We start from the raw sequence: 26793 nt of genomic DNA, 5'->3' as shown, positions 1-26793 counted from the left end.
AATCTCCTTACTTGGTCTGTGTTCCTTTGAGTCTTTATGTCAAGAAATTACACTTCATAAAAATCAAGCAAAATGATGGTATTTTATCACTTAGATCTCTGTATCTAATATTTGTTCACAGGAGAAACAAAACGGCTTCATTTAACATTTTAGGAGCAGTAAAATGATTATTCTAGCTAAACAGTTAACAAACATGTAACTTAAAAAGTAGGCAATTTAGAGTTCAAGCTTTTTTTTTTTTGGCATATGCTTAGCTTCCCAAATTTGAGACATTTTGATAGAAAACATCATGGGATGTACCCTAATGTTAATCAGTGGCCTTTTTTTTTGTTAGATGTGGATGCATAAGAGGCAGAGTCAAAGAAGCCATAAGGCTACGTAATATAGCTACAATTTTCACTTTACCATAGGATTCTGGATTTCTTTGTGGAACGAGGAAGAAAACAGTAAATGGACTTGCTGTGTTCCCTTTTCCTGTGTTCCCTTATCCTCTCAGATTGACAAGTCTGAAGGCTAGGTATCTTTCCAACTCCTCCCCCTCCTTCACCTTTAGAGCCAAGCCATTCTAAGGCCTGTAGCAACAATTTGGCCTTTTTTTATTCCAACTCCAAGGTTGCTGCCTACATCAGACTGCTATAGTCTCAATTCTGACTTTCTACAGTTTCCCCGCTCACAGAGCTGCTGTGGAACATTGCCTGGGTTGGGCACTATGAGATGGAAGATGGGAACATTAATGTGATGCTCACTGAAATGCAACACCACAAAACCTGCATGGACATGGTGGCCATACACAAAAGGCCCACCACGACTGTCTCCTTCGATATTCTACACTTTGCAGAAAGGAGGATCTTTCTGAAATTCAAGTCTACTCAGGCCACATCCCAGATTAAAATAAAATTACTCTTCAATGGTTTTCCATTGCTCTCAGGATCAAGGCTAAACTCTTTACAAGAATGCAAAAGCCCCTTGTTGACCTTGCCCTAACTTATCTCCCCAGCCCTTACACTTAAACCAGCGGTCCCCACATCAGCTTCCTTCACCAGAGGACATTGTCTGACTTGGAATTCCTGGATCATCCCATGCTCCCGGCATGTCTCTGGTCTCAGCTCTTCCCTCTACCTAGAATCCTCTTCTCATTATGCTGCCTGGCTACTTGACCTTCAGGTTTTGCCTTATTTAGATGCCCTCTCTGACTTAAAATTTATGCCCTCTTCCATGTAATTCCATATTTATTCCTAATGTAACATTTTTTCAATTTGTATTTTCCTTGCAAGATGTTCTCCCCCACTAAATTATAAAGTAACATGAGGACAGGTCTGCTACCTGTCATTAGTGGAGCTTCTCTACTTCCAGCAAGTGAGCAACTAAAATGAGCTGCATGAAGGATGCAATGAACATCTGCATGCAGGCCAAATTAAGATCTCCAGCCATTATTTTACAAGTCTAACAAGTGGTTTAATGTATTCCAAAGCACTTCCAAAAGACAAATTTATCACAATCATAAAAAGTATCCAGAATGAGGAGACCTCAAGAACTAGCAAATGCTTCTGGTTAGACAGCAATACAGTGTATTAATAAAGTTACATCTGTATCCCTCCTACAAATGCAGAGCTGATTTGTGCACTATAAGAGCCAACTTTTGTATAATCAATATTACATAGAGAATTCTTAGCCTTCCTAGAGAATAGGAGGTCTTCAGAATCTAGAGTTAAAGGGAGGGCCTCTAAACATAAAAATAAATATATAGATAAGTAGAAGGAATAAAAAAACACAAAGATGCCTTTGGCTGGAGTTCTTTTCAAAACTGAAATATGCAAAATGAACATAAAATACTAAAATTTCAAAAAGTCACATGTTTATTAGCTTTTCAAAGGTAAACATATACCTCAAGGTATTTAAGTGTGTCACAATTATAAAATCTATTTCTCATTCTGACTTGGCAATCAGGAAATTAAAACAGAGCTTTTCAGAGTCATGGTTACTAAGTAAAAGCTAGCATTTCTGCTACTTCACAATTTACAAAGCAGTTTGAAATAGGCAATCCAACAACCTAGCAGAGCGAGCAGGAGTCCCATGAGCTCACTTTCATTCAAGCGAATACCCTGCAAATACAGAGGGACACCCTCCCTGTCCTCACACTCAAGGAGATGCATCCTTGCCTCCTATTGGCAAAGCCTGCGACAGATCCAGATCGCCAGAGTTCTCCCTCCCCAAAATTCCTCAGGGGCCTCAGGAACCAGCACTCAGCTCCCTGGGTCATCACTACCTTCTGCAGGCTGCACCTTGTGAGAACAGAAGAGCTAAGGTAATGAGTCAACTGAACAAGGACAGAATGAAGGTGGGCCCCATTCATAGCAGGCACTGCAGGGGCTCTTAAACCCAGGAATACAAATACTTCCACTCTCCCTCTGGGCTTTGTATGTGTGTGTGCAACCTAAATAAAAACTTGAATATATGGATGCAGCATTGCATAAAATATCAAACGAGACTTTCTGGCTTTGTTTCATATTCAAGATTATTAAACTGTTAAGTATTCAAGAATGCAAATTTCAATAATCTTCTTCCAGGGCCTTCAATAACTGAAAACAGTGATCATGAAGGAGCTGGTTCTCACAGTCTCCTAAGCTATTCTCCCCTAGAAAGAAGGATATTTCCTTTCTAGGGAAGCACAGGAACCCCCAGACAACATGTGCAAAATAATCCAGAACGTCTGGCATCTGCCATTGCTTAAAAATGGCTCTGATGAAAGCCAGGGCATCTATTATTTATCTGTGTAGACTGGGAGGGACCCTGGGGTCTAATTTCAAATTGTGGCTCTGCTGCCCTGACCTGCATCAGGGTCCCTGGGCCTCTGAGCAGCAGTTTCTTCACCTGTAAAAAGGAGGCAACCACCTGCTTTGCTGGGTGTTCCAATGAGATCTTTTAAAAAGAACTTGGAGTTAGTAGGTGCTCAGCCAAGTTTTTAACCCTTACCCTCCGTTTCCTTATTGTTTGCCATTATGAAAATAGCCTTAGAGATTAAATGTGTATCAAGTTCTGAAGGACCATAAAGAGAGCTATAAAAATGTGTTCTTCATTACTTAAAATGCTATGAAATGGTCCCGTAGCAGTCATTCCTAACCTAGGCATGCCTTATTAGCAATAGGTGCTTGTAAGAAGTGTAAATCCATCACAATTGCTGGAGAAACCACCCCTCCAAAATACGCTTTATAACGGAGGGAAAACTTAAGAACATTATACCTCATCCATACAGAGGGTATAGAGGGCTAAATATCAAGCAAATAATGATATGCAAGAGCAAAATTAGCACAAAAGATCTAAAATGATTGTATTACTCAGAAACATGATGTTGTTCAGTATTTTCAATGTGTCTCTGGTTCACAGTATACAGAATATTTTTCATATACTTTAATGATACTCATATCCCCATTACAAACAGACATAAAACATATCTCCATTTGATAATTAAGAAAAGTTCCCAGAGGCAAAGGAGACCAACATTTCCATCTGGTTTGCAGTGATTTTTCTGGAGTCCTATTCAAAAACCTAACACAGAAACTCTCAGAACTGTGACTCACTCTAGAAGAACTAGTTAAAGAACAAGACTCCAGCCCCGCCTCTCTCTCTCTCTTTCTCTCCAGCCCCCCAGGACCTGGCTTGTTAGGCCCCACCCATTCCACCGTCAGCGCCTTTTCCTTAGCCATCCTCTCCTCTTGGAATGTTGCCCCTTGGATCTTTGGATTTTTAGCTGAACGGCTTATTTCCTCAGAGATCTTTCCGGAACATACAGTATCAACTGGCCACCTGCTTGCTCACTCTCATATGGCTGTATCTAATTCTATTCACAGCAATCTTCATTTTCTGACATTCTCTTGTGTATCTGCTTGTTGACCAAACCACCTTTTTCCACCTGAAGGAACACAAGCTCTCCAAGAGCAGCAACTGTACTTGTCTTTTCATGGCTGTGTTCCCAGTGCTACACTTAAAAGCAGTTCTTAAATGTTTGCTGAAAAGACAGGCCTCTGATGGTGGCTCAGGGGCACTTGTATGCTCACAAACTCAGAAACACAAGCACACCAACATGCAAACATCACCACCAAATATCCCAGTATATATAGGTTCCTTTGGCTCTTCACTTCCAGAATCAGCATGAAACCAAAGGCAGAAAAAAAAGACAATGTGGTGTCCTGAACCCCCACAAGAGAGCAACTCTCTTCAGTATCTGTTGATTGCAACAATAATAACCATGAGTACAACAGTGTAACAAAACTTTATGGGGCGCCTCTGCGCCAGGCTTCGACACAGGCTCCTCTGACCTTCACAAAAGTACCACTAAATACACCAAGATTACCTTTATTTTACAGAGGAGGAAATTATCACTTACAAAAATCAAGAATCCTCTCCAATGTCACATGACTAGTTGGTTGCATGGTTGGACTTCACCAGACTACAAATTTCCTGCTCTTAACTACATATCCCAAGGATAAATGGATAATAGGAAGATTTTAACAAAATCCTAATGTACTAATCCTGACACTATCGTCCTACATGTGAACAGTACACAGTACATTCAAGCCCAGAGTCCACTATGCATTTTAGTTTCCACACAAGTACATACTTTTGGCCCTTTGCATGGCTTTCATGGCCTCCTGCCTGTGAACTTACTGGCCCAGAAATTCTCTAGACTTGCCACATGAGGCTCAGAGGATTGCTGGAGAGAGGACATATAAAAATTTTCCCTTCTTCCATGCCAAATTTCTTCCAACAGCTCTGCTGAACAACTTAGATTCTCCTAAGAGCACACAGCAATTTTTTTCTGAAGAGCCACATTTCCATGACAGTTGAAGGAAAAGAACACTTGTTTCCTTCTTTTCAGCAGAATAAATACAACGTAGAGTTACTATTTTATCATAGAAGACCAGAGAAAACATAGTGGTTTGATTTTTCACCCTGCTTCTGTTAAATATACCAAACATTCAAGTGCAGTGTGGCTTTTATCACAACTATCCTCAGGATGAGGGAACACTGGGTATGAAGTACTGACCATGGGATTGGCCAGCTTTGCACCCCATCATTCCCATTCCTCCTCCACCTCTTTGAACTTTTCTCAACTTCTTTCAGAAAAGGAGAGGGAATACAAAGAGAACAGGTTAGACCCAGATAAGTTGCACATTCATAACACAAGTGCATTCAGAGCTGCCTTCTGTCTACACCCAGAAGCAAAGTTGTAAGAATTACCACACTGCATAGGCCTATAATCCACCCTCTAGTATTCTGTGACCAACAGGATTACCAAAAGTGACAATCTCCAAAATGACATGGTTGCTTTAAATGTTAAACGGAAAAAAAGTAGAAATATACCCCCAAATATCTTTCTGTGCCAATTTATTCACATCTACTATACTAAAGTTTATGAAAATTTTGCTAGTGTTCACATTTTCTGATAAATAATTTCTTGGGACAATAATATCTTTATCTTGTATACTTTTAGGCTTCTAGATCATCTGGAATAATACATTTAGAGTCAAATAACTTCATATCAATTTTCAACAAAAGAATGTTTAGAGGGGCGCCTGGGTGGATCAGTGGTTGAGCATCTCTTTGGCTCAGGTTGTGGTCCTGGGATCAAGTCTCACACCAGGCTCCCCGCAGGGAGCCTGCTTCTCCCTCTGCCTGTGTGTCTGTCTCTCTGTGTCTCTCATGAATAAATTAAAAAAAAAAAACTTTAATAAAAGAGAATGTTTAGATATTAAAATACATTCCTTGCTGTTAATGTAAACTTAAATGTAAAGTTCTAGAAATCATGAGCAGGGGTAGATTGTGGCAGGGAGCAGCGCAGTACAGCAGAAATAATAGTAAAAAAGAAGTTAAAATACAGGTGTTTAAATTTCAGCTCTGGAACTTGCCATCTGAACTTTGTAAACAAGAATTTTTTTTTTTACATCTGCTACATCTTATATAGAATAAGGATAAAAAATGCCTGCCAAGTTGACCTCTTAGCAATCGTACATATTTCATAAGAAAGTAAGGTAAAACACTCTAAAAACTATCAGATGCTACACAACAGTAAGAATTGGTGGCGATGACAATGATAAAGAATTGTCTCTTGACACTCAAGCAGCAGGCATGCCAAATGTATCATTACAATCTTTATACAACCACAGAATAGGAGATAAAGTGTTGTAACAGATTATAGGCTTCTTAGAACATGAGAGGAATCTGAAATACAAAGATAAACTTCTAGGGTTTTAAGGTGCACCTCAATTTAGGGGTATTCAACCCCTAAATTTGCTCAGAGGGGGAAAAAACATGTTTATACAAATGACTAGTGTAATATGCATAGTAGTTACAACTTTTAAGAACATCAATTTTACACTTATTTTGCTGTTTTCCAGAGACTGCAACAATTCACATGTGTTTGTGAAAACAACAGATTCAGAAGTAATTCCCTGGAGAGTGAGATTATTGAAAATTTATCTATCTTAAATAACACTAATAATCATGTCTACTGGGCCAGCTTTACCAGATGTAATTAAATTAATGTCTATTAAGAGCACATTCCCACCTCCCCCCAATATCATATGTCATGTTTTTACTGTGGTTTTTAAGTCACTGTAATAAATGATCAGGGTTATCTATAATATGGCCACTTTAGGCAAAAGTGTGGATTAAAAAAAGAATCAATGAGGCTGATTTGATTTAGACATTAACACCATTGTGAAATTCCAATTCACAAAATTTATTAATAACCGCACAGCAAAAAGCTAATTCAATATGCAGCACTGATAAGATTTAAAACTCACAAATTGCTAAAAAAGAAAAACAAAAACTCTTGAGAAAAGTTCCCAAAACCCAAGATGCAGCCTAACAGTCATACTCACAGCCTTACTACCCTCCATCTCTAAACACATCACATTTACGAAACAGTTTTAGTATTTTATTTTTATTCATTTTTTTAAAATTTTATTTATTTGAGAGAGAGAAAGTAATGAACAGAGGGAGGGGCAGAGGGAGACAGAGACAAGCTGACTCCCTGCTGGATCACGACCTGATGCTTAACCAACTGAGCTTCCCAGGTGCCCCTGATTTAATATTTACTTTTAATTTCTCAAGCAGTCCTTTGAGAGTAGGTATTATCCCCATTTGACAGAGAGCAAACTGAGACCCAGCAGTGAACCATTAAGTCCACTGTTGCAGGGGCACCTGGGTGGTTCAGTGGTTGAGCCTCTGCCTTAGGCTCAAGAGTGTAATCCTGGAGTCCTGGGATGGAGTCCCACATCAGGCTCCCTATGGAGAGCCTGCTTTTCCCTCTGCCTATGTCTCACCTCTCTCTGTGTCTCTCATGAATAAATAAATACAATCTTTAAAAAAAAAAAAAAAAAGGCTGCTCTTGCATTGAGGGCTCAGGCTTTGGCTCCTGATGTTCTGCACTCATTCATTTCACCAGCCTGCCTCTAGCCAGGGACCATGATGGCAGGGGATTGGTGGTATAGGGCTTGTAAGATCCCCTTTCTGAGGCTCTCAGGAAATCTTAGAACACTCAGTCCCCATTCTGGTCATCCTAGCATCTCATCCTGAATCCCTCACTGCTGGGAAAGAAATTCACACCTGGGACAGAGCTCAGCCCAGTAGGTAATTCCTGATGGGTTTGGTTGTGCTTGCAGAGAACACTAACAGCATCCAGACTGTGGTTCAGACCACTCCTCATCCAAGCTTCTGAACAAAATTAAGAATAATTCAGATCTTTGTGGATAGAAGATATTCATACAGTCCTTGAGTCTGATGCAGGGAAAAAAGGAGTTAGTCCTGACTTTTGAAGACCTAAGAATGAAGAGTTCAACTGATGTGGGGTCCTGAAGTTTTCAGCAACTTAACAGGGAGAGGCCTCTTCACATTGCCAAAGTGAATCTTTCCATATAGGGTTGCCAGATCTAGTAATATATTCTGTGTAACATGTACCATGCAATATATGGGACATACTTACACTAAAAAATTATTCACTGCTTGTCTGAAATTCAAATTTAAACTGGGTGCCCTATATTTCATCTGGCAACCCTGTTTCCAAATCAGTGACACAGTAACACATTACCAGGTTGCAGGCAGATTCTCTAACAAGTCTAGTGACAGCTAACGAGTAGCTAGTACAGCATTAACAAGGATTTAATCCCCTGCTGCCCTGTCACTGAGCACATCATCACAAGAACTTGGTACTAGCCACATAAATGAAAACTGACATTCAGAAAGGTTGGTTAATTGGCAGGTTTGAGGACCTTGTCCCAAGTTGTTCAGTTCCTAGCACAACGCCGTGGGCTTACCACAGATTAGACACACTACACCACACACCCATTCAGTACTCACCAACTAGTGCTTTATAATGTGGCCTGTTGTGAAGAGTTACCAAAACTCTGCTATTCATTTAGGACAATCTCTGTCCACAAAGCATCACATAAACTGGTTTCTAAGTCAGCACACTGTATAGGTCAACTTGTAACACAAGGTACAGGTTAGCTATTTCCAATTTCTTCCTTTTTCTTAGCCCTTTATGTGTATTTTAGAGGCAACCAGAGCTCTTTTTGGTAAGAAAGGGAGAAAAGCAAATGAAATGAATTCTTCAGAGACTTGTTTGTAAGTCATCTCAGTCCACCCTGGGAGACACAGTGGCTTCCTACTGCCTCATTAGTCAAAAGGTGCACCTGGAACCCCTTAGCCTGCAAGAATAGGGCATAGCCCACCTTCTCAGGTCCTGCTTGGGTCGTCAGGAGAGAGAGTCCACTGAGTTCAGCGACCTCACCTGCTCACAATCCTACATGGCAGAGGAGGAGTCACAGGGAAGACTCAGGGCAAAGCCCCTCTGCCCCGACTTCTCTGCTCCTTGGTTCACCCAGGCACAGCTGGGCAGGGTGAGGGCTGGGGGCTCTGGGTAAAAGAACCTCTGCAAGCACTCCAGAGAAAGAGAGAAAAATCCCAGGGCATAGAGGGAGGAGACCATGTTTCATTAGGAGAGGAAATAGTGAACCAATCCAGGCAGCCCCTACCTGGAAGCAGTCCTCTGCCTCTCACAGGCTGCATGGTTTGGGGCAGGTTACTGAACTTCACTGAAGTTTGAGGGCCTCATCTGAGGATTAGAGACAGAGCACACAGGTGACTCAAAGCAGGGAACAATGATAAGAGTTGTTACAAATAATGGACATGTCTTAATCAGGTTTTGGGTAAAATTACCCAAAACACACAAACAAAAAGCTGCTTTTGATTATCCAAGTATGAGAACTAGGTTTTTACCTGGGAAAAAGCATTTTGTGAATGTTTTGTGTGTGTGTGTGTGTTTAAAGATTTTATTTATTTATGAGAGGCAGAGGCTAAAGAAGCAGCTCTGCCCAGCTCCTGGGCTCTGCAGGGAGCCTGATGTGGGATTCGCATCAGGGATCAAGACCTGAGCCAAAGGCAGACATTTAGCCACTTAGCCACCCAGGCTCCCTGTGTGTTTGTTTAAACATCATTTCCTCCTTTGCAGAGAGTAAATCGACAAAGGTACCTCATCAGCTCCTCTGTGCAGATCCATAAATAATCAAATGACATTCTTTGGAGCCAAAACTTCTGATATCATATGTTTTTACTGATATCACAGATGCTCATAATGCTCCACTGGAGCAGTCTGCATTAAGACAACCTACCACCTTTGTATATAGTCAGATCTGTTCTTTAAAAAAAATGTTGAAAAAAAAGAATGTTGACAGGGGCACCTGGGAGTCTCAGTCGGTTAAGCATCGGACTCCTGGTTTCAGCTCCGGTCAGGATCTCAGGGTCATGAGATCAAGCCCCATGTTGGACTCCATGCTGAGTGTGGAATCAGCTTGGGATTCTCTCTCTCTCTCTCTCTCTCTCTCTCCCTCTGCTCGTCTCCCAACTCATATGCTCTTTCTCTCTCTCTCTCTCTCTCTCTCTCTCTCCTTCTCTCTCCCAAATAAATTAAATATTTTTAAAAAGAGAGACTGTGGATGAACATGCATGATGAGCAGAGTTATGACTGACATTACTATAAACAAAAGTGCAATTCAATCCTTTCTAGTCAACTGACTCATGAAGGAAAAAAGCAATTTGAATAACTCACTACTTCCACTGTCACTATGTCAAATATTCTCAAATAATATTTTGGGAAAAGCAAAGACAGAAATCCACGAAAAAAAAAAAAACATCTAAAAGTGAGAATGTGCATCTCAATTTTTGTACACCAAGTAAACCTCATGTTCCTACATAATCCCTGTTGTCATGGTGCAATGGCCTTTTGTCAGCATAGGACATTCAATAAATATTGATTTTATAATTTGAATAAATATCAACAATTATATTAGCTATTCAGTAAATATTGGATATAGGACATATTTTACAAAGAGCACTTTTGGGATTTGCATTTGATTTTATAAATTTTAGAATGTGTTGTTCATATGTTTATCAACAAAAATTTAAAATTCAGTAATTATTTTAAAAATTAAAGACTAAGGTTTCTAGCCTTTTTTTTTTTTTTTAAGATTTTATATTTATTTGAGAGGTTGAGAGAGTGGAGTTAGGGGCAATGGGAGAGGAAGAGAGAATCCCAAGCAGACTCTGCAGTAAGTGCAAAGTCCGACATAGCCTGATCCCAGGACCCCAAGATCACAAACTAAGGTGAAACCAACAGTCTGATGCTTAACAGACTGAGCCACCCAGGTGCTCCTGTTTTAAGCCTTTAAAAAAAAAAAAAAAAAAAAGAGCAATGGTTTCCACCTAGGCTTGTCAATGAAACAAATACTACTTCATTCAGAAAACTTTGGAAATTGAGATAGTTATACTAAGTAGTTTTGGCATTGTGATTTAGTATATGACTTCATGATGGTCACTCTGAAGAATAAATATTTCAGAGAATTTTTAAAAATAAAACATTAGAACCTTAGAAGTCTAAAATATTTTACATCCAAGTGACATGTCTATCGGCAAAATGACAAATGAAGTAACACAAACATCTCCCAAAATAGGGAATGTTTCTGTGCCAGAATCACCACACTGTATGTTTAAAAGTAATTCTGCTAAAAACCTAAGAACAAAGAAACTTCCTCTATCTTTTGTACAATTAAAAGATTTTTATTTATTCATTCATGATAGACACAGAGAGAGAGAGGCAGAGACACAGGCAGAGGGAGAAGCAGGCTCCATGTCGGGAGCCCGACGCGGGACTCAATCCCGGGACTCCAGGAGCACACCTTGGGCCAAAGGCAGGCACTAAACCACTGAGCCACCCAGGGATCCCCTCTTTTGTACAATTAGAATACCCACCACTCAGTAGATCTTACAATACCACCTGTGAATGCAAATGGCTAAACTTAAATGATAAAGATTCAAACCTCTACGGGAGGCATCTGAATTTTAGACTTATTACATAAAGTCTTCTGATTCACTGAATACTATCTTTGAATTCTGCTTAATATTTTTTAATCCAAAGCATAAACTTGGCCACCAGAATGCTGCCTTTGCAACGCTTTCTAGAGCTGGTAGCTGACGACCGTGGTGCCTAGAACCCGGTTGGGACTGCATCCTCCGCAGCTAAGCCAACCCTCCAGGTCCAGAGGCCTCTGAGTAGTCACGTCTGGTCTGGAGAGCCAAGGCAGCGGCTTCAAGTCTTCTCCGTGAACAGGCCCAACAGATGGGAGCCATTCTGAAAACCTCCCACTCCAGAAGGCAAGGCCCTGGTGCTAGCCTTCTGTCCTTCTGCTCACCGGGCTCCTTTTCTGATAGGGAAAACACACAGAGGACTCACAAATATGGACACAGGAACTGAAAACACGTATTTAGAACAAAGCCAAAGAATCACTAAAAACAAACTAATGATCTTCTATAATCAAAGTCTATGAAAATAACACAAAATTAATTGGTTTTTCATTTTTTATTATGATCATGAACAAGTTGGAAGGTACATTTAAATCAGGATGAGATATTAATTTATAACACTTTCCTTTTGCCTGGCTGTCTTCCCTTGAACCTATAAACTTGGATAGGAGCTACAGGAATTGCTATTCTACCAAATAGCTTTCCCAAATGAAGCACACACACACCCACACAAGACACTACACACACATGCACACACACACAGGTCACATATCTGTAATTGTTTAACTTTTCACACCAGAAATCAGGAACCCAAAAACTAAAATGTAAGCTTAATACAATTTCCATGTATAAGCCATCTTGTACAGTTATTATTATGTTATATACATTATTACATTTAGTATATATACTACGTACAATGTAAGAAATATTTCTATTGTGGAATGAAAATAAAAACAAGCATCTATGTTCAAGGTTATTGTTCACAACAAGAGAAAGATCTTTGTGACTTTGCTGACTATTTTAAAATGCTGTTTTGTTATTAAATTAGGATTAAAACTTTGTTATGTATCTTTGGACGATTTTCAATATTAAGAACTTTAAAGTCTATATTTGAACAAACACCTGTTTGAGAAGCAAATTAAGGTACCAAATAAAGAGCAGCTTACAAACACTGCATGCATCTAATTCCAACAAAACTTTTGAAGTACCAAAAATGTTAGGAGAAAAAAACATCCAGACATTTAGAGCAATTACTATTGATGTGTATGAAAACAGTAAGTTTTTATTATTCTTGAGTAAAATAAATTAAAAGTCAGTATCCTACAACATATTCAGGAAAATGCCATTTAAATTTTTGAAATTCAAGATGGATATGAAATTATATGTAAGAATGCATTTTTTCCCCTGAAACATTTCTTAATTCTACACTGGTATAATATCATGGATGATCCTGGATTAACATATAGATGGATCCCCATTTTCTAATGAATATCCTGGCAGGTCAGCATAGCAGGCTCTGCGGGGCCATGCTGCCAGAACTCTAATTCTGTCCCTGCCACTGATACCTGCTATGCAACTGTGGCTGAAATGTTGTTCCTCAGAGGCTGATGATAAGAGAGGGTTAATAACAGTCCTCACAGGAATGCTGTGAAAATTAAATGAGTTAATACATGTAAAATGACTGCAGAAGTACCTGGCTCATAAGTAACCTCGATCAACATTAGTTGTTGTTACCATTATAGTTATAATTATTAATCTTCATGGCTATGAAATATGATTAGCCATGAAAAGCCATTTATGATATGTAATTAGGGTTAGTGAGAGCAAAAGCATAAAATAAAAGCAGGAAGTTAAGGAAATCTGCCTTGGCTCTCTATCCAGTCCATTGATCCTACAGTTCACTAGACTCAAGCATTCAAAGGACCAAGGCCACATCCTGCTCATGCTTTTATAGAACAGTAAGCCCAGAACCTTGCAAGACAGCATTTGATTCTCAAGGAATTATTGCACCATAGGTAAATATTTTTCTATATAAGAAATTTTACACTTCAGGGTGTGCCCAGGTGGCTCAGTCAGTTAAGCATCTAATTCTTGATTTCGGCTCAGTTGGTGATCTCAGGGTTGTGAGATCGAGCCTTGTATCGCCTACATGCTCCGTGGGGAGTCTGCTTGAGATTCTTCCTCGCCCTCTACCCCTCTGCCCACTCACACTCGCTTTCTCTCTCTCAAGTAAATAAGTCTTTTTAAAAAAAGAATTTGACATTACTCACTATAAAGTTACAAAGTACTTCAATTGACAAGAATTACATGAAAGGAATAAACTACCCTTTCAGATGTCTCTCATTAAATATTAGATCACTATTTCTTATCACTCTCCCACAAGGCAGCTATAGAAAGGGTTCCTATCACCTGGGAAATAAGAACAACCACAAACACTGTTTTAAAGCTATGACCACCACCTCTCTTGACTGAGCATGTTTTCTACATCTACCACAATAAGCAAGTGGCAATCACTGTCTTGCTGACTCCTCTGAGCAGCCCTGTGACATGCTTAACATCTTTGTTTTATGGAGGGGGAAATAGAGATTAAGAGATGTTAAGCAAATTGCCCATAGTCACACAGCTATCAGGTGAGCCAACTAGGATTAAAACCCAAATGTGTGAACTCAGAGTCCTTACTAAATAGCAGTATGAGTAAAACTTTAAAATTTCTTCAATTTATGCGCTGGCTTTGTGTAGTACAGCAGGATAGCTTCCCACAACTTCCAATCACTGAAGATTAACATGCATTATATCTGTGACTGTCAAAATACATCATTATCTTTTCTCTTGCTTGGGATCTTCATAACCATAAAAAGACATAATCTTCACCTGAATACAGGATGATCCTCTGTAGCAGAAACACCAATGGCCATGACTGTACAATTGTGCCTGCAGCAGTGCTAGGAAAACACAGAGAGGCTGAGAGGAACAGGAAGGCTGGTCTACTTGGAGGGGTTTTACAGAACAAATGGGATAAACAAGTAAGGGGTGAAAGAAGAGTAATGACAAAGTATGATAGCCAATGGCCAAGAAGCTAAATACAAATGAGAGCTAAAAGAACTGGGAGAAACTGCCACAATCAGAGGTCTCCATGTCATAATGGGAGGAAGAAGGGAGGGAAGGACAACACAAGCCAACAGAAGTATGTCAGATCACTGTGAATACATGGCCCTTATGTGACCATAGGACCAAGCTACTGGGTCAGAATATACATGAGCAAAAAGGAAGAAATTCTCTCTACCTGTATGACACATTTCTCTGACTATAAGAATGCACACATCTACTTGTTAATAATGGTTGCTATATTCTAATGGAGGTGCTGGTTAGGGTGACAGCTCTGGGACTGGTCAATCAAGGATAATACCAGCTCCAAATGCATAGAAATAAAGCAGGAAAACATCCATCTCAGCATCAGGTGGTTGAGGATGCTGAAGTGTGTTAAAAAGACTAACGTCCTCTTTAGCATTCTATGAAGACAAGACAGTGATGCGGGATGCAATAATTAACAAGCCCCTAAGCTTGTGAATGCATTCAGACACACAGGAAATGAAACTACCACGACTAGAGGATGGGAGAGCTTCTACAGAAGTCCCTGATGACTTGCTAATGCAACCATTAACTTTTGGTAGAGACGAGAATATGCTGTCCCCATTTAAACTAGGATACGAATGGCCAGAAGTCAGCCTGGAAGACTACTTTGGCCATTCTTCCCTTGCCACCACTGCTGTTTGCCATAAATCCTGAGATCAGCAGAGTGCAGAGCAAACAGAGCGCACATCCCAAGTGCCCTATGAGAATGGATGAAGGTAGAACAAAATGTGAGTCCCTCACTGAATGCAACAAAGACACTCGTGTGAAGGACTGTACAAATTGGGCACATGCTAATTAAGTCACTGGCCTGACAGTTATAGCTGTCAACACCTTACTGGTTAGATATTTATTCTATTCCCTCAAACTCCCTTCTCACTCCCAGTCCCCAGTCTGTAGTGAATATACAACTAAAGCCTTGGGCAATAATCCCTCACCTTCAGCCCAACATGTGTCTGGTCTACAAACCCAGATTTTCTACACTATCAGATTTTCTTATAGTGGGTACAGAGGAAATAGATAAAAATATTAGCTGTAATACTCCCTGTGGGATGGAAGGAAGTTAACTACCCCTCCCCAAACCCCGCCACCCCGGCCTTAGATTTTTCTAGAGTTTTTAAAAATTACTTATATTGAGTAGCCACTTTGTGTTTTAATCACATATAATCATTTTTAATACTATTATGCTGAGTTGTTTCCTTCGAAAATGGTAGCCCTGGCCTTTAAAAGAAGTTGACTGTGGTCTGTGTAAAAGGATCTAATAAGTGTTCTTTAATAATAATAGTAATAGCAACACCTAGCATTTACGGAGTGACTACTGTGTGCCAAGCAATATTTTAGGTGGATTACATGTTCACCTTAACCTAAGATATAGATAGGTATTACTGTCTCTTTTGTCAGGCAAGGAAACCAAAGCATAAAGAAATCAGACAACTGATATGAGTGGCAGATCTGGATTTGAACCCAGGACCCTAACTGCCAGTCCCAGCTCTCTTCTATTGGTATTAGTCCGCATGAGGTGTATACTTTGAACAATACTTAAAAATAGCCAACCAAACTTTGGAAACTTAAAAATCTTCCTATTAAACACGAATCAGAAGAGACATAAAACCTTGTATTCAATAAAAAATAATCACAAACCTATTTGGGAGAGAGGAAGAGCCCCCTATAACAATCAGAAATGCAATACCATCCCACACGTGTTGCAGAGACACAACTAGTTAAGGGGATGAGAGGAAGGTCAGCATGGCTAACAAACCCACCTTAAATTCACAACATCCTAGGGTAGATGAGTAATTCAAATGAAAATTATTTAACTCTAAAAGGAAGAAAGCCCCCCCAGATCTCTTCCCCACCAGTAGGAGTCTTGACAGATCAAAGACAAAAACCTTCTAAGTAAAGGAAATTTGGCAGAAAATGATAAAAATTGACAGAAAAATCATAGGAGGTAAGAATACTAATACAGAAAATTACCCAGTGCAATGGGACATTTCATCTCAGAATCAAAGTCATAAAAGTTCTGTTTTGGCTTTCCTTCATCTCCTGCTGACTGATCCAAGGTGAACGAGGCAGGACACAATCCCATTTCTAAGGATGATTTGGAGAGTATCATGACATTTAGGTATGAGTTTTCTTGCAGAATTAAGTTTTGCAACGATGTGCAGATGCTTAAGTTTTATGATCAATATGGTTCATGTTTTCAGGCTATAAAAAGTAAAATGCAATTAAAAACAATATGTGTGCAAAAGTTTTAATAATAAAAGAGCAATTCAAGACATGTAGTTGTTTATATCTATAAAAAGAAAAACTTTTAATGTATAGGAAGCTAAATACTAAGGTAAATTAACAAAAAATAAGCAGCCAATGTTAATATAAAAACACGAATTAACTGAGGTCGTTAATGTCAGTTAAATGGCAAATGATCTATTACAACCAATGTTTAAACGTGTCAATTAAATACAAGCAGACAGCCTTGCAATTCTAATTTAAAGATTTCTTTTACTTCTTCCAGATTTGTATATGGTCTTTTTAAACATGAGCATTTTCTCTGAATTTAAAAACCTTTTTTTACAAAACTCTACACACAAATGCTAAAGACTTTGCTAATTAAGTTTATCAGAACAGGAACAATATTTACACTGATTTTAGAAATAAGACAATCTGACAAGTATTATCAATTTCGATCATTTGAGTAATTTTTACAAAACCACAAGACTATATTCTCACCAGTCTTTGCTTCTCTTTTCTTTAAGGAGAAGAAAAGTGATTTTCTGATTTTTAAGTTTCAATTAAACATATGCTATGGGCTGCTCTTGAGAGCCACAATCTGAAAAATTCTCAAAACGTTTAAAATATATGGAACCTTTCTTTCCATAAGAACTTTAAATACATTTATAGCAATGTTTAATAATAACCTACCATTATTGAAAACGAAAGTCTTCACTCACAAAAAAAAGTTTCTTCCTGAAATACAGTTTAGCCTGAGCTCAATTTTCTGATTTCTTTCCAGTTCTACAGTGAAGCTTCACCACAACTGCTTCTACCTGTACCACCCACTGATTCACACCCTGTATTTCCTCCAAAGCAGTCATAGAGAGCTGCTTCTCCTCACTTTCCTCTTGTTTTTCAGTAACATCAAGTCATCACAATATACCCCGCCCCCCCCCCAAAAAAAAATCTTGAAAAGACAGTACATGCCAAACAGGTCCAAGGAGATCCAAATCCTTATATGGAAAATAACTACTTTAGGGCATTTCTCATTTATCCAGATTATCTTTTCTTACAGAATGATGTTCAGATACCTTAAAAGAGCAGGAATAAGAGCACTGAAGGACCAAAGAAAGGAACCAAAAATTATATTTTGAGAAGAAACTTAAGGAGAAATTTGAAAAGACACAGGCAAGCTGAAAAGCAACTTAGTTCCAATGACTATCTAGCTCATGTGCCTGACTACCATGACTTACTCCTACTTCTGGGGCTTGCCCATATTACTTTGTACAACCATGCTATACTTTTTCCTGTCTCTAGCTTCTGCCCTAATATGCCAAGACAAGACGACCAGACAATCCTCTCCTCCCAGCTCCAGCCAGTGTCTCCTCTGTAACCATGTGAGAGATACCTAACAAAACATTGCCCCCCTCCGAATTACAGAAACGGTAGAGATAATAAAATGATTCTTTTTAAATAAATGAAGTTGTGAGGTGTTTTGTTAACTGAAATAATATTACTAACAATATATGCAGATGGCAAAGCAAATGAAGGGATGACAAACAACTTAGCAGAGAGAAGAAAGGCTAATGCTAAATGTCTGAGGCTATCAGCAAGAATCAAACCAAGACAGCCTGGAAAGCTGAAGAATCGGGGATTACCAGACAAATCAAGAGGATTAATTAAAATGCTCAGGGCTCACAGGGTGGGGAAGGCCTGGGAAATGACCCCATACATGAGAATAAGGGCCAAACACAGGGACCTGAAGCCATCCTCTTTAATTCAGCTCACACACTACCTACCAACTCTCCAAGCAGAAGACTATAGGTACCTTCTCTGGAAAAAACAAAAAAAAAAACAAAACAAAACAAAAACCTACTCCAGAAAAAGACTTTCACATATTAACCTCAGAAAGTTCCCAGTGAGAAAGCTGGCTGATAATATGATGACCCTGAAGAGATGCGTACAGTCCATAAGCCTGGTGTACAAGGAGAGCTTCCGGTCAGCACTGCAGTGCTTCACACCCTTAAATACGAATACTTCTGAGTAACATCTTGGACATTAAGAGAAATTTTTTTTTACAAAAGTAAAAAGGGTAATTCAGAAGAAACAGAGAATGCAGGAAAAAAATTTTTTAATAAAATCCTGTTTCAAAGAGGGAAAAAATGGGTATCACATCCATGGAATAAATAATGTCATAAAAAAGGAACAAAGTATCCAAAAAAACCACTATGAAATAAAAAAAATAAGGAGAAAAATAAAATAATAAGCAAGTTGGAAGATAAAGTCAAAGTTATCTCTTAGAAAACACTAAAGGAATGGAAAAATTAGTAGAGGACAGAAAAGAATCGATCCAGAATCCAAATCCACCCAAAAAGACTTTTGGAATTAGAATAAAGGGAGAGAAAGGAATTATCAAATAAATACTATAATTGCCCAGAAATGATGAATAGTACAAACTTAGTGCCCGGAACAACAAAAAATAAAAAAGACCCATGGAACCATATAGCATTATTTTAGAATATGGGTGAGAATCTTTATAGCTCCCAGGGAATATGGGGGAATAAGTCACATACAAAGAAAGGGCCACTCATTAAAAAGGTATCTAATTTCTCAACAGCTACATGGAGCATTTAAATGCAGAAATATCAGAATTTAGGTTTTATTTTTTAGTTCTTAGAAAATTATTTCCATCCTAACTAATTCTATCTGGCCTCACCAAACAAACTATTAAATGTTGAGGGTATAAAGCTATTTTTAAAAATACAAGGTCTAAAAAATTTACATCCGAAGCACACTTTCTCATGAAGCTACTGAAGGATGTGCACATTCAAATGACAAGTGACTTAGAGAACACAATATGCACATATGAGAGGCAGAGTCAGAAAAATAATGAATGAGCATCCGAGGAGATGTCTATATACTTCTAAGGTAACCACCACTCCAAATTGGGGTAAGATGCTCTGGAAATCCAGAAAGTATGTCTCCTAGGGAAAAAAAATAAAACTGAAAAAAATCATCTGACAGGTGTGAAAGTATGTAAAACTATGTTACAGCTGCTGCAGGGTAGAACCTTAGAAAGACCTAGTTAGATAGTCAAAGAAAATAAACTATGAGAAAAAAAATGAGGCAAACTTTAACTCCACGCAATACTAAAAGTCATCCAAGAAAGGATATGTAATTATTGTACAGTACAAGACTTACTCAGTAAACAATACTTAAAAAGATATAATAAAAAAACAATAATCTGGTCTTCAATGAAAGTTGAGATACGATTACCCTGGGAGAATGGGGAAGAGTGGGAATGAGAAGGTTGAAAGCAGCTATGATCCTCATCTACTCAAGTCATTAAATAATGCTAAATTGAAGAATTTAGAAGATATTATATATTAATAATTGTATGAATGTGCATTCTTAAAGGAAATAAAGATTTAAAAAGAACTTTTAATTTTTTAAAGTCATCTATAGTTATACATTTCTAAATTTGGTGTTTTTGAAAACTTAGGTTTTGAAAACTGGGTTACAGTTTATCCTAGGAGAAAAGGACATATGTGCCTATAAATCATTTTCAGTTTCTAATGCTTGGTTCTATATACTTGGCATGAAGAAATGCAGAAATGCTCCACTTCCCAATTTCAGTTAACTGGCCATTAATTACCTCCACTTTACTACCATCCCTTAAAAAAAAAAAAAAAAAAAATCAACTGCCCTGTCCATGCCCCAGTAATGTCAACAACGTGTGGGTGATCTTGAGACTAATGGTGCTTTCCCACAGTTAGGACAGCAATGGCATCACACATAGGATTCAACGAGGGATGATGTCTGCTAGAAGTTGCCAAAAATTAGATACCTTTCAGGGTTTTGCTAGGTCATGAATTAAACAAACAAAAATTGTGGTTTCACTCAACTGCCAGGATGACAGAGATCTATACTGAAATAAAAGTATCAAAACAAATACTGAAAAGATTTACCATGAAATTGTTTCTTCCAGTGAACAAAAACAATTCAAATTTTAAGATCCTCCCCTAAAACAATGAAAGAGGTTTTCTCTAAAAACATCAACCGAGATCTATGTATTCCTCTATATGATGAGGGCTCATTGTTGCTTCAAGCTAAAACCTCAGCTCCTGGTACACTGAAAATTACTGCCCCTTCTGAGATGTGCAGGCCCCATGCTGCTGCACCAACCAGGCCTCTCTGGTGTCCCTAAGACCTTCCCACCGTGGCACAACGATCCTCACTGGTATCCCACAATGCCTCAGTTAACAGTACAGAATTTGTTACATGCACTGTTTCATGGAGGGCCTTTACCACTCAACCTCGTCCTCAAGGGCAAGCCCCATGAATTTCATCACTGTATCCCCCCAATAACTAGCACACTGCTTGACACAGAATCTCAACAATTCTTTTCCAGATGTACTAATCAAATTATAACAATGCCATAATTATGGATCTAAGCATTAGAAGAAATTCTGATGAGTGTTTAGTGAGAAATACTAAACTTTTACAGATACTTTCTTTAGACTCTTAACTAGCATGGTAAAAAAGAAAGGCCACACTGCAATCAATGTTTAAAAGGAAGAACCAAATGACTAAAAATAATTCATGTTTGTATTTCATGCAAATCTCTAATGTTCCTGGACCACTGCCAAGCTGAAATTCAGGTAGAGCAAGTAGTAATTTCCAATACCCTTAGCAGCAAAGAATATGAGCAGCACCATCCTGTCCTCCCAACTTCCTACACCTGTCATAGGGGTAGGTAATTTCTACCCATGGCAAGATATGGAGGTTTACAACTGAGTCAGTTTGCCTAACTGTATATTCTGTATCAGGCAAAGAGAATTCACTGGAACCTGATCTAGAAAGCACAAAGGTTTCCAAATAAGCATTTCAGCAGTTACTTTAGATAAGTATTTATATATTTATAACAATATATAATTGTCTTTGCAAAGTTGGGATTCCTGTGGGCTGAGAATTTCAAATGATTCTATAAGCAGATAAATATGGAAACAGTACTGACAGAACTACAAAGCAGAAAAGCAAAATTCTTAAATTATAAGCAGGTAATATCAACACTACTAGTACTTTCAGGATTACTTGCTTTATAAGCTGAGATAAAGCACCAAAAACATTTAAATCTTCTTTCATTCATTAAGTAATTCAATAGCATTAAAAATGGGTTTATTGCTTTTAACCTAAAAAAAGTAAATGTAGGGGATCTCTGGGTGGCGCAGCGGTTTGGCGCCTGCCTTTGGCCCAGGGCGCGATCCTGGAGACCGGGGATCGAATCCCACGTCGGGCTCCCAGTGCATGGAGCCTGCTTCTCCCTCTGCCTGTGTCTCAGCTTCTCTCTCTGTGTGTGACTATCATAAAATTAAAAAAATTAAAAAAAAAAAGTAAATGTACTATCATGTACACTTGAGTCAGCTGCCATCTGGAGGGAAAAATGGGAAGAAATGTGAAATAAACAGAATAACAGTTTGATTCTATTATAAAGAAGTCCAGAAAAAAATTTGTAGCTAAAAAAAGTAATACATCACATTTAAATATATCCTACTGGAAGGTAGAACTTGTGATTCTTCAAAGAAAATGGCTATGTTTTAGAATAACAAAGCCCCTAAGATTATATTCTCTTTTAAATTGTATTAATGAAGATACACCTACTGTAGCACCATATAGGATTTTAAGATCCATGTAACAAAACAGCACAGCAAAAAAAACTTTTTACATAATGACACACAATCATCTCTAATAATTTGTATCACACAAAAAGATTTTTCATGGTGTTGAGATGGCTTCTATACCATATACTGAGATATCCATGTTACTTTATTAAAAATTACACTAAAATGATATCTAGGATATGCTTATATAGTAAAACTCAAAGGCAATAAAATTTATGGAAGAAATCACTTCTTGTCAAAACCAGTTATGAAGAAATCTATATTTTTCCCTATTTTTAACTTTTATTGTTATAAGTTCATTTTTTTCACAGGTACTACATTTACTTTCCCTTAAAAAAAAAAAAAAAAAAGAAAAACCTGGACAAAGTATGTAATGCAACAATTTTCAAGACGCTGAATATGAGGCAACAAGGCCAATGGTTCCTGAGAGGAGAACAAGGGGAACCTTAAGCCTGCCTCATTTAAGGCCTAGAGTGAGTTTCCAGGGCGTGGTGCAAGGTGGAGAACAGCAGGCAGACTCTAGGCATCTGCCCCTGAGTTGAGGAAACGGAGCTGGGAGCCCACCGAAGATCAGAAGGCTGGTATTCTCAGGGAAGAGTAAGTAAAAGAGAAACCTTTACATACAGGGCTCATGATTCTAGCAGTCTCCTCTCTCTGGTACACTGCAGAGTAATGTTTGGTCCATGTGCATGAAATAACATCTAAAGATGGGGAGAGGGGCACCTGTGTGGTTCAGTGGTTGAGTGTCTGTTTTGGCTCAGGTTTTCAACCTGGGGTTCTGGGATCGAATCCTGTACTGAGCTCCCCCACAGGGAGCCTGCTTCTCCCTCTGTGTCTCTCATGAATAAATACATAAAATCTTTAAAAGATAAAAGAAAAAATAAAGATGGGGGAGAAACAAAAAAATTGGAAGGACTAATCCTCAGAGCTCACATAGATTTCCTGTTCATACCAGTCAAAGGGGAAAACTGCATGTAACTCTTGGAAGGACTCTGCCTCAAAAGTAGAACAAAAATTAGTGGTTACCAATGCTCAGGTCCCACTGACCAGAGCCTAAAAAGTAAGACCCAAGAGTATCAAGCCGTTTCCAGGTATTGTACCTGGATTCCACATCACGGATTTTTAAACAAATATATGCCTTCAGAAATACACGTACATGTCCACCACTCAACAAAGTAAAGCTTATGATGTCTAGCACCCAAACAAAAATTACCAGAAATGCAAAGAAGCAGGAAACTATAACCCAAAACAAAGAGGAAAAAAACCAATCAACCGAAATACACATAAAAATGTCAAAGATGATGGAATTAGTAGACAAGAATATTTGAACAATTATAAATGTACTCCAACTGTTTTAAAAGGTAGAGAAAAATGTACATCTTAAGTAGAGATATGGAAACTGTGTGAAATAACCCAAATTTAACTTCAAGGGATGAAAACTACAATGTCTGATGTGAAAAATACTGGATGTATTCAATGGCAGATTACAACGATACAAAAGACTAGTAAACCTAAAATGGAAGACATGATACAGAAAAAATGAACACAGAGAAATGAGAGGTGGAGGGTGCAGAAAGAATATGTGAAGAAACCACGGCTGACAATTTTCCAAATCCAATGAACCATAAATCCACAAACCCCAAAAGGTCAACAAACTCCAGGCAGAAGACAAAGTAAACTACAGCCATACACATGACTATAAATATCTTATAATTAAATTGCTTAAAACCAATGATAGAGAAAATCTTAAGAGGTAGGAAAAAAAACCCACATTACATAAAGAACAAGATAAGAAAAGACTTTTTATCAGAAACACTGAAAACCAGATGACAGTGGAGCAGTATCTTTACTAAAGGAAAAATACTGTCAAACTGAAATTCTACATTCACTGAAAATATCTTTCAAAATGAAGTGATCATGCATTTCACATGAAAAAGCACAAGTGATTTAAAAAATGATAAACTGAACTTCAAAATTAAAGGGTTTTTTTTTTTTTTTTTTGCTTCAGAAGACACCTTTAAGAAAGTGAAAAGATAAGCCACAGACTGTGAGAATATATCTGCCAGTTCTATCTGCCAAAGACCTGTATCCAGGAAACATAAAGAACTTTTAAAATTAAATAAGAAGACAGAATAACCCAATTTTTAAACGAGCAAAAGATCTGAATGGACTTCTCACCCAAGAAGGTATACAAATGGGCGATGCACATATGAAAAACTACTCAACATCACTAGTTATTAGGGAAGTGCAAACTGAAACCCCAGCCACATTAACAAGATTGGCTATAATGAAGGGACAGAAGATGTGAGAAGATACGAGGACGCAAAAAGGAACACCACTGGGAGGAATGTAAAATGATACGGCCATCTTGGAAGTTAACTGGCAGTTTCTTAAATTGTGAGACAGAAATGTCCCCCATATGTCCCAGCAAAATTCCACTAGTAGGTAACTACTCAGAAGAAATGAATGGGACTCATGGCTGGCTCAGTTGGTGCAGTGTGCAACTCTTGATCTGGGGGTTGTGAGTTCGAGCCCCACACTAAGCGTGATTACAGGAAAGAAAGAAAGAAAAGAAAGAAAAGAAAGAGAGAAAGAGAGAAAGAAAAGAAAGAGAAAGAAAGAAAGAAAGAAAGAAAGAAAGAAAGAAAGAAAGAAAGAAAGAAAGAAAGAAAGAAAGAAAGAAAGAAAGAAAAGGAAAGGAGAAAGGAAGAAGGAAGGAAGGAAGGAAGGAAGGAAGGAAGGAAGGAAGGAAGGACTGAAAACACATGTCTAAAGAAAAACTTACACATGACAGCAGTTCCTGGTAGAACTAGTCATAATAACCAAAAGGTGAAACAATCCAAACATCCTTCAAATAAATGGTAGATAAACACAATGTATGGCAGGTAATTAAACCTACAATAATCACAGCAAAAAGGCCCAGACAGGAGAAGCAAAAGTACACTGCTGTGAAGCTCCTATGCTGAATGGGAGATGGTACAGTAGAAGTTGAAGGTAGGCTGTGATACTGTAAAAATGTGTATCTGAAATCCAAAAACAAATTACACTAATACATTCCTCTGTTCTAGGTGATGTTACTCACCAAGTTAAAACATACCTGGCAGTATCTAACAGAACGTAAGCTAAAAGATTTCTATATGTGCTTTCAACTGGCTTTTTAAGTATCTTAATTTCACTGATGTAACAGTATGTTCTGTGTGAAGAAGATGGCAGAGAATAGTATTTGTGTTTGGTTTTTTTTGTTCTGTGTTGTAAGGTTTTCAAGGAACAATTTAACCTTTATCCTTTCTAATCTCAGGCAAAATTGCCACATTTTCTCTCTACCTCCACACAATTAGCTTTTCTTGTACATTCAGCAAACAAGATTATTTACTAGAAAACTATTTGATAACTGTAATTCAGTGTGTTTTAAAATGTGGTACGCTGCAAAAAAAAAAAAAAAAAAGATTCAATAATGCTTCCCTTGTGAGAAACTAAAAAGTATGAATAATGATTCTAGGACTCATAGCTTTGTTATTACAAGGTTTATAAAGCTAAAGCTCCCAGAAGAGTTTACATGATTTAAAATCCTGAACTGTAGTCAATCTGAACTTGTTTAGATTGCACATCTTTATTCAGATTTAAAAAAATAATAAAATGTACATAGAAATCACTAAAGTACACCCACAGTAAAAACTCAAAATTCAAAGCTACATTGCAGTTTTTACTTTACTCTTCCCCATATTCTCTGCTTTTTGTTCTTCTAAAATCCTAGGAATATCAATCCCTGAATGAATAAAGTAATTTTTTCAAGTCAGGTGCCCTTTGGGAAATCACATCTAAATTAGCCCAGTAAAATGTTGTAGAAAAATGTTCCATGAAGAAAAAATCTGGAGATACAGAGAGAATCCTGGTTAGTCTGTGACACTAACCAGGACAGTCAAGAAATTTGGTGATGGGAAAAACAACAAAAACATATAGACCACATCATACTCTTTCATCATAACCACAAATACAGATCTATTTCCTCTGCTTTTCTATTTGTTATGGGAGTAAAGTATGTCACTAAGTGGCTATGAAGGAATTTTAAAATAAATATGTCATAACTACTGATATAAATTAGTAAATCAAACTGAACCAGAAACAAATGGGGGGAGGGCACTCATTCAAGACAAATAAGCCAGTGGAATGATTGTGAGGAGTTAAAACTGTAAACTAAATGGACTATTCTCTCTTAATTTCATGTGCCTCTAGCCTCTAACAGTAGAAATTTTGTAATGCTTAAAAAAATGGAGTTCCATTTAAATCAACAATAAAAAATTGGTTTCAGTGCATAAAAACTAAAAATATATATGCAGAAAGATGAGCAACTTAGATACTCATTAATAAAATAAACCTACATATCCCATTAAAATTCATTTTAAAGTAATTTATA

At 38.0% G+C, this 26793-nt stretch overlaps 1 protein-coding gene across 14 annotated transcripts in view; it reads right to left on the bottom strand.

Moving 5' to 3' along the window:
- The window catches only part of ARID1B (AT-rich interaction domain 1B), a 436905-nt gene that overhangs the window by 213778 nt on the left and 196334 nt on the right, over nt 1-26793 (bottom strand). Inside the window, exons 5-6 of one of the 14 annotated variants that reach the window (XR_013380082.1) lie at nt 16462-16692; nt 6043-11759 (exon numbers count right to left, since the gene is read on the bottom strand). The exons of 12 other annotated variants lie outside the window; for them this stretch is intronic. Coding sequence is in view for 1 of the 2 variants with exons in the window: in XM_077898158.1 (XP_077754284.1) it covers nt 11724-11759 (36 nt within the window). In the remaining variant the exon portion in view is untranslated. Of the gene's footprint in view, nt 1-6042; nt 11760-16461; nt 16693-26793 lie in introns of those variants that run through there. One more of the 14 variants, XM_077898158.1, reaches the window with a different exon arrangement.

This window comes from Canis aureus, chromosome 1 (genome assembly GCF_053574225.1).
Source record: "Canis aureus isolate CA01 chromosome 1, VMU_Caureus_v.1.0, whole genome shotgun sequence".
Taxonomy (NCBI): domain Eukaryota; kingdom Metazoa; phylum Chordata; class Mammalia; order Carnivora; family Canidae; genus Canis; species Canis aureus.
The sequence above is the reverse complement of the archived record's forward strand: the minus strand, read 5'-3'. Positions and strand labels throughout refer to the sequence as shown.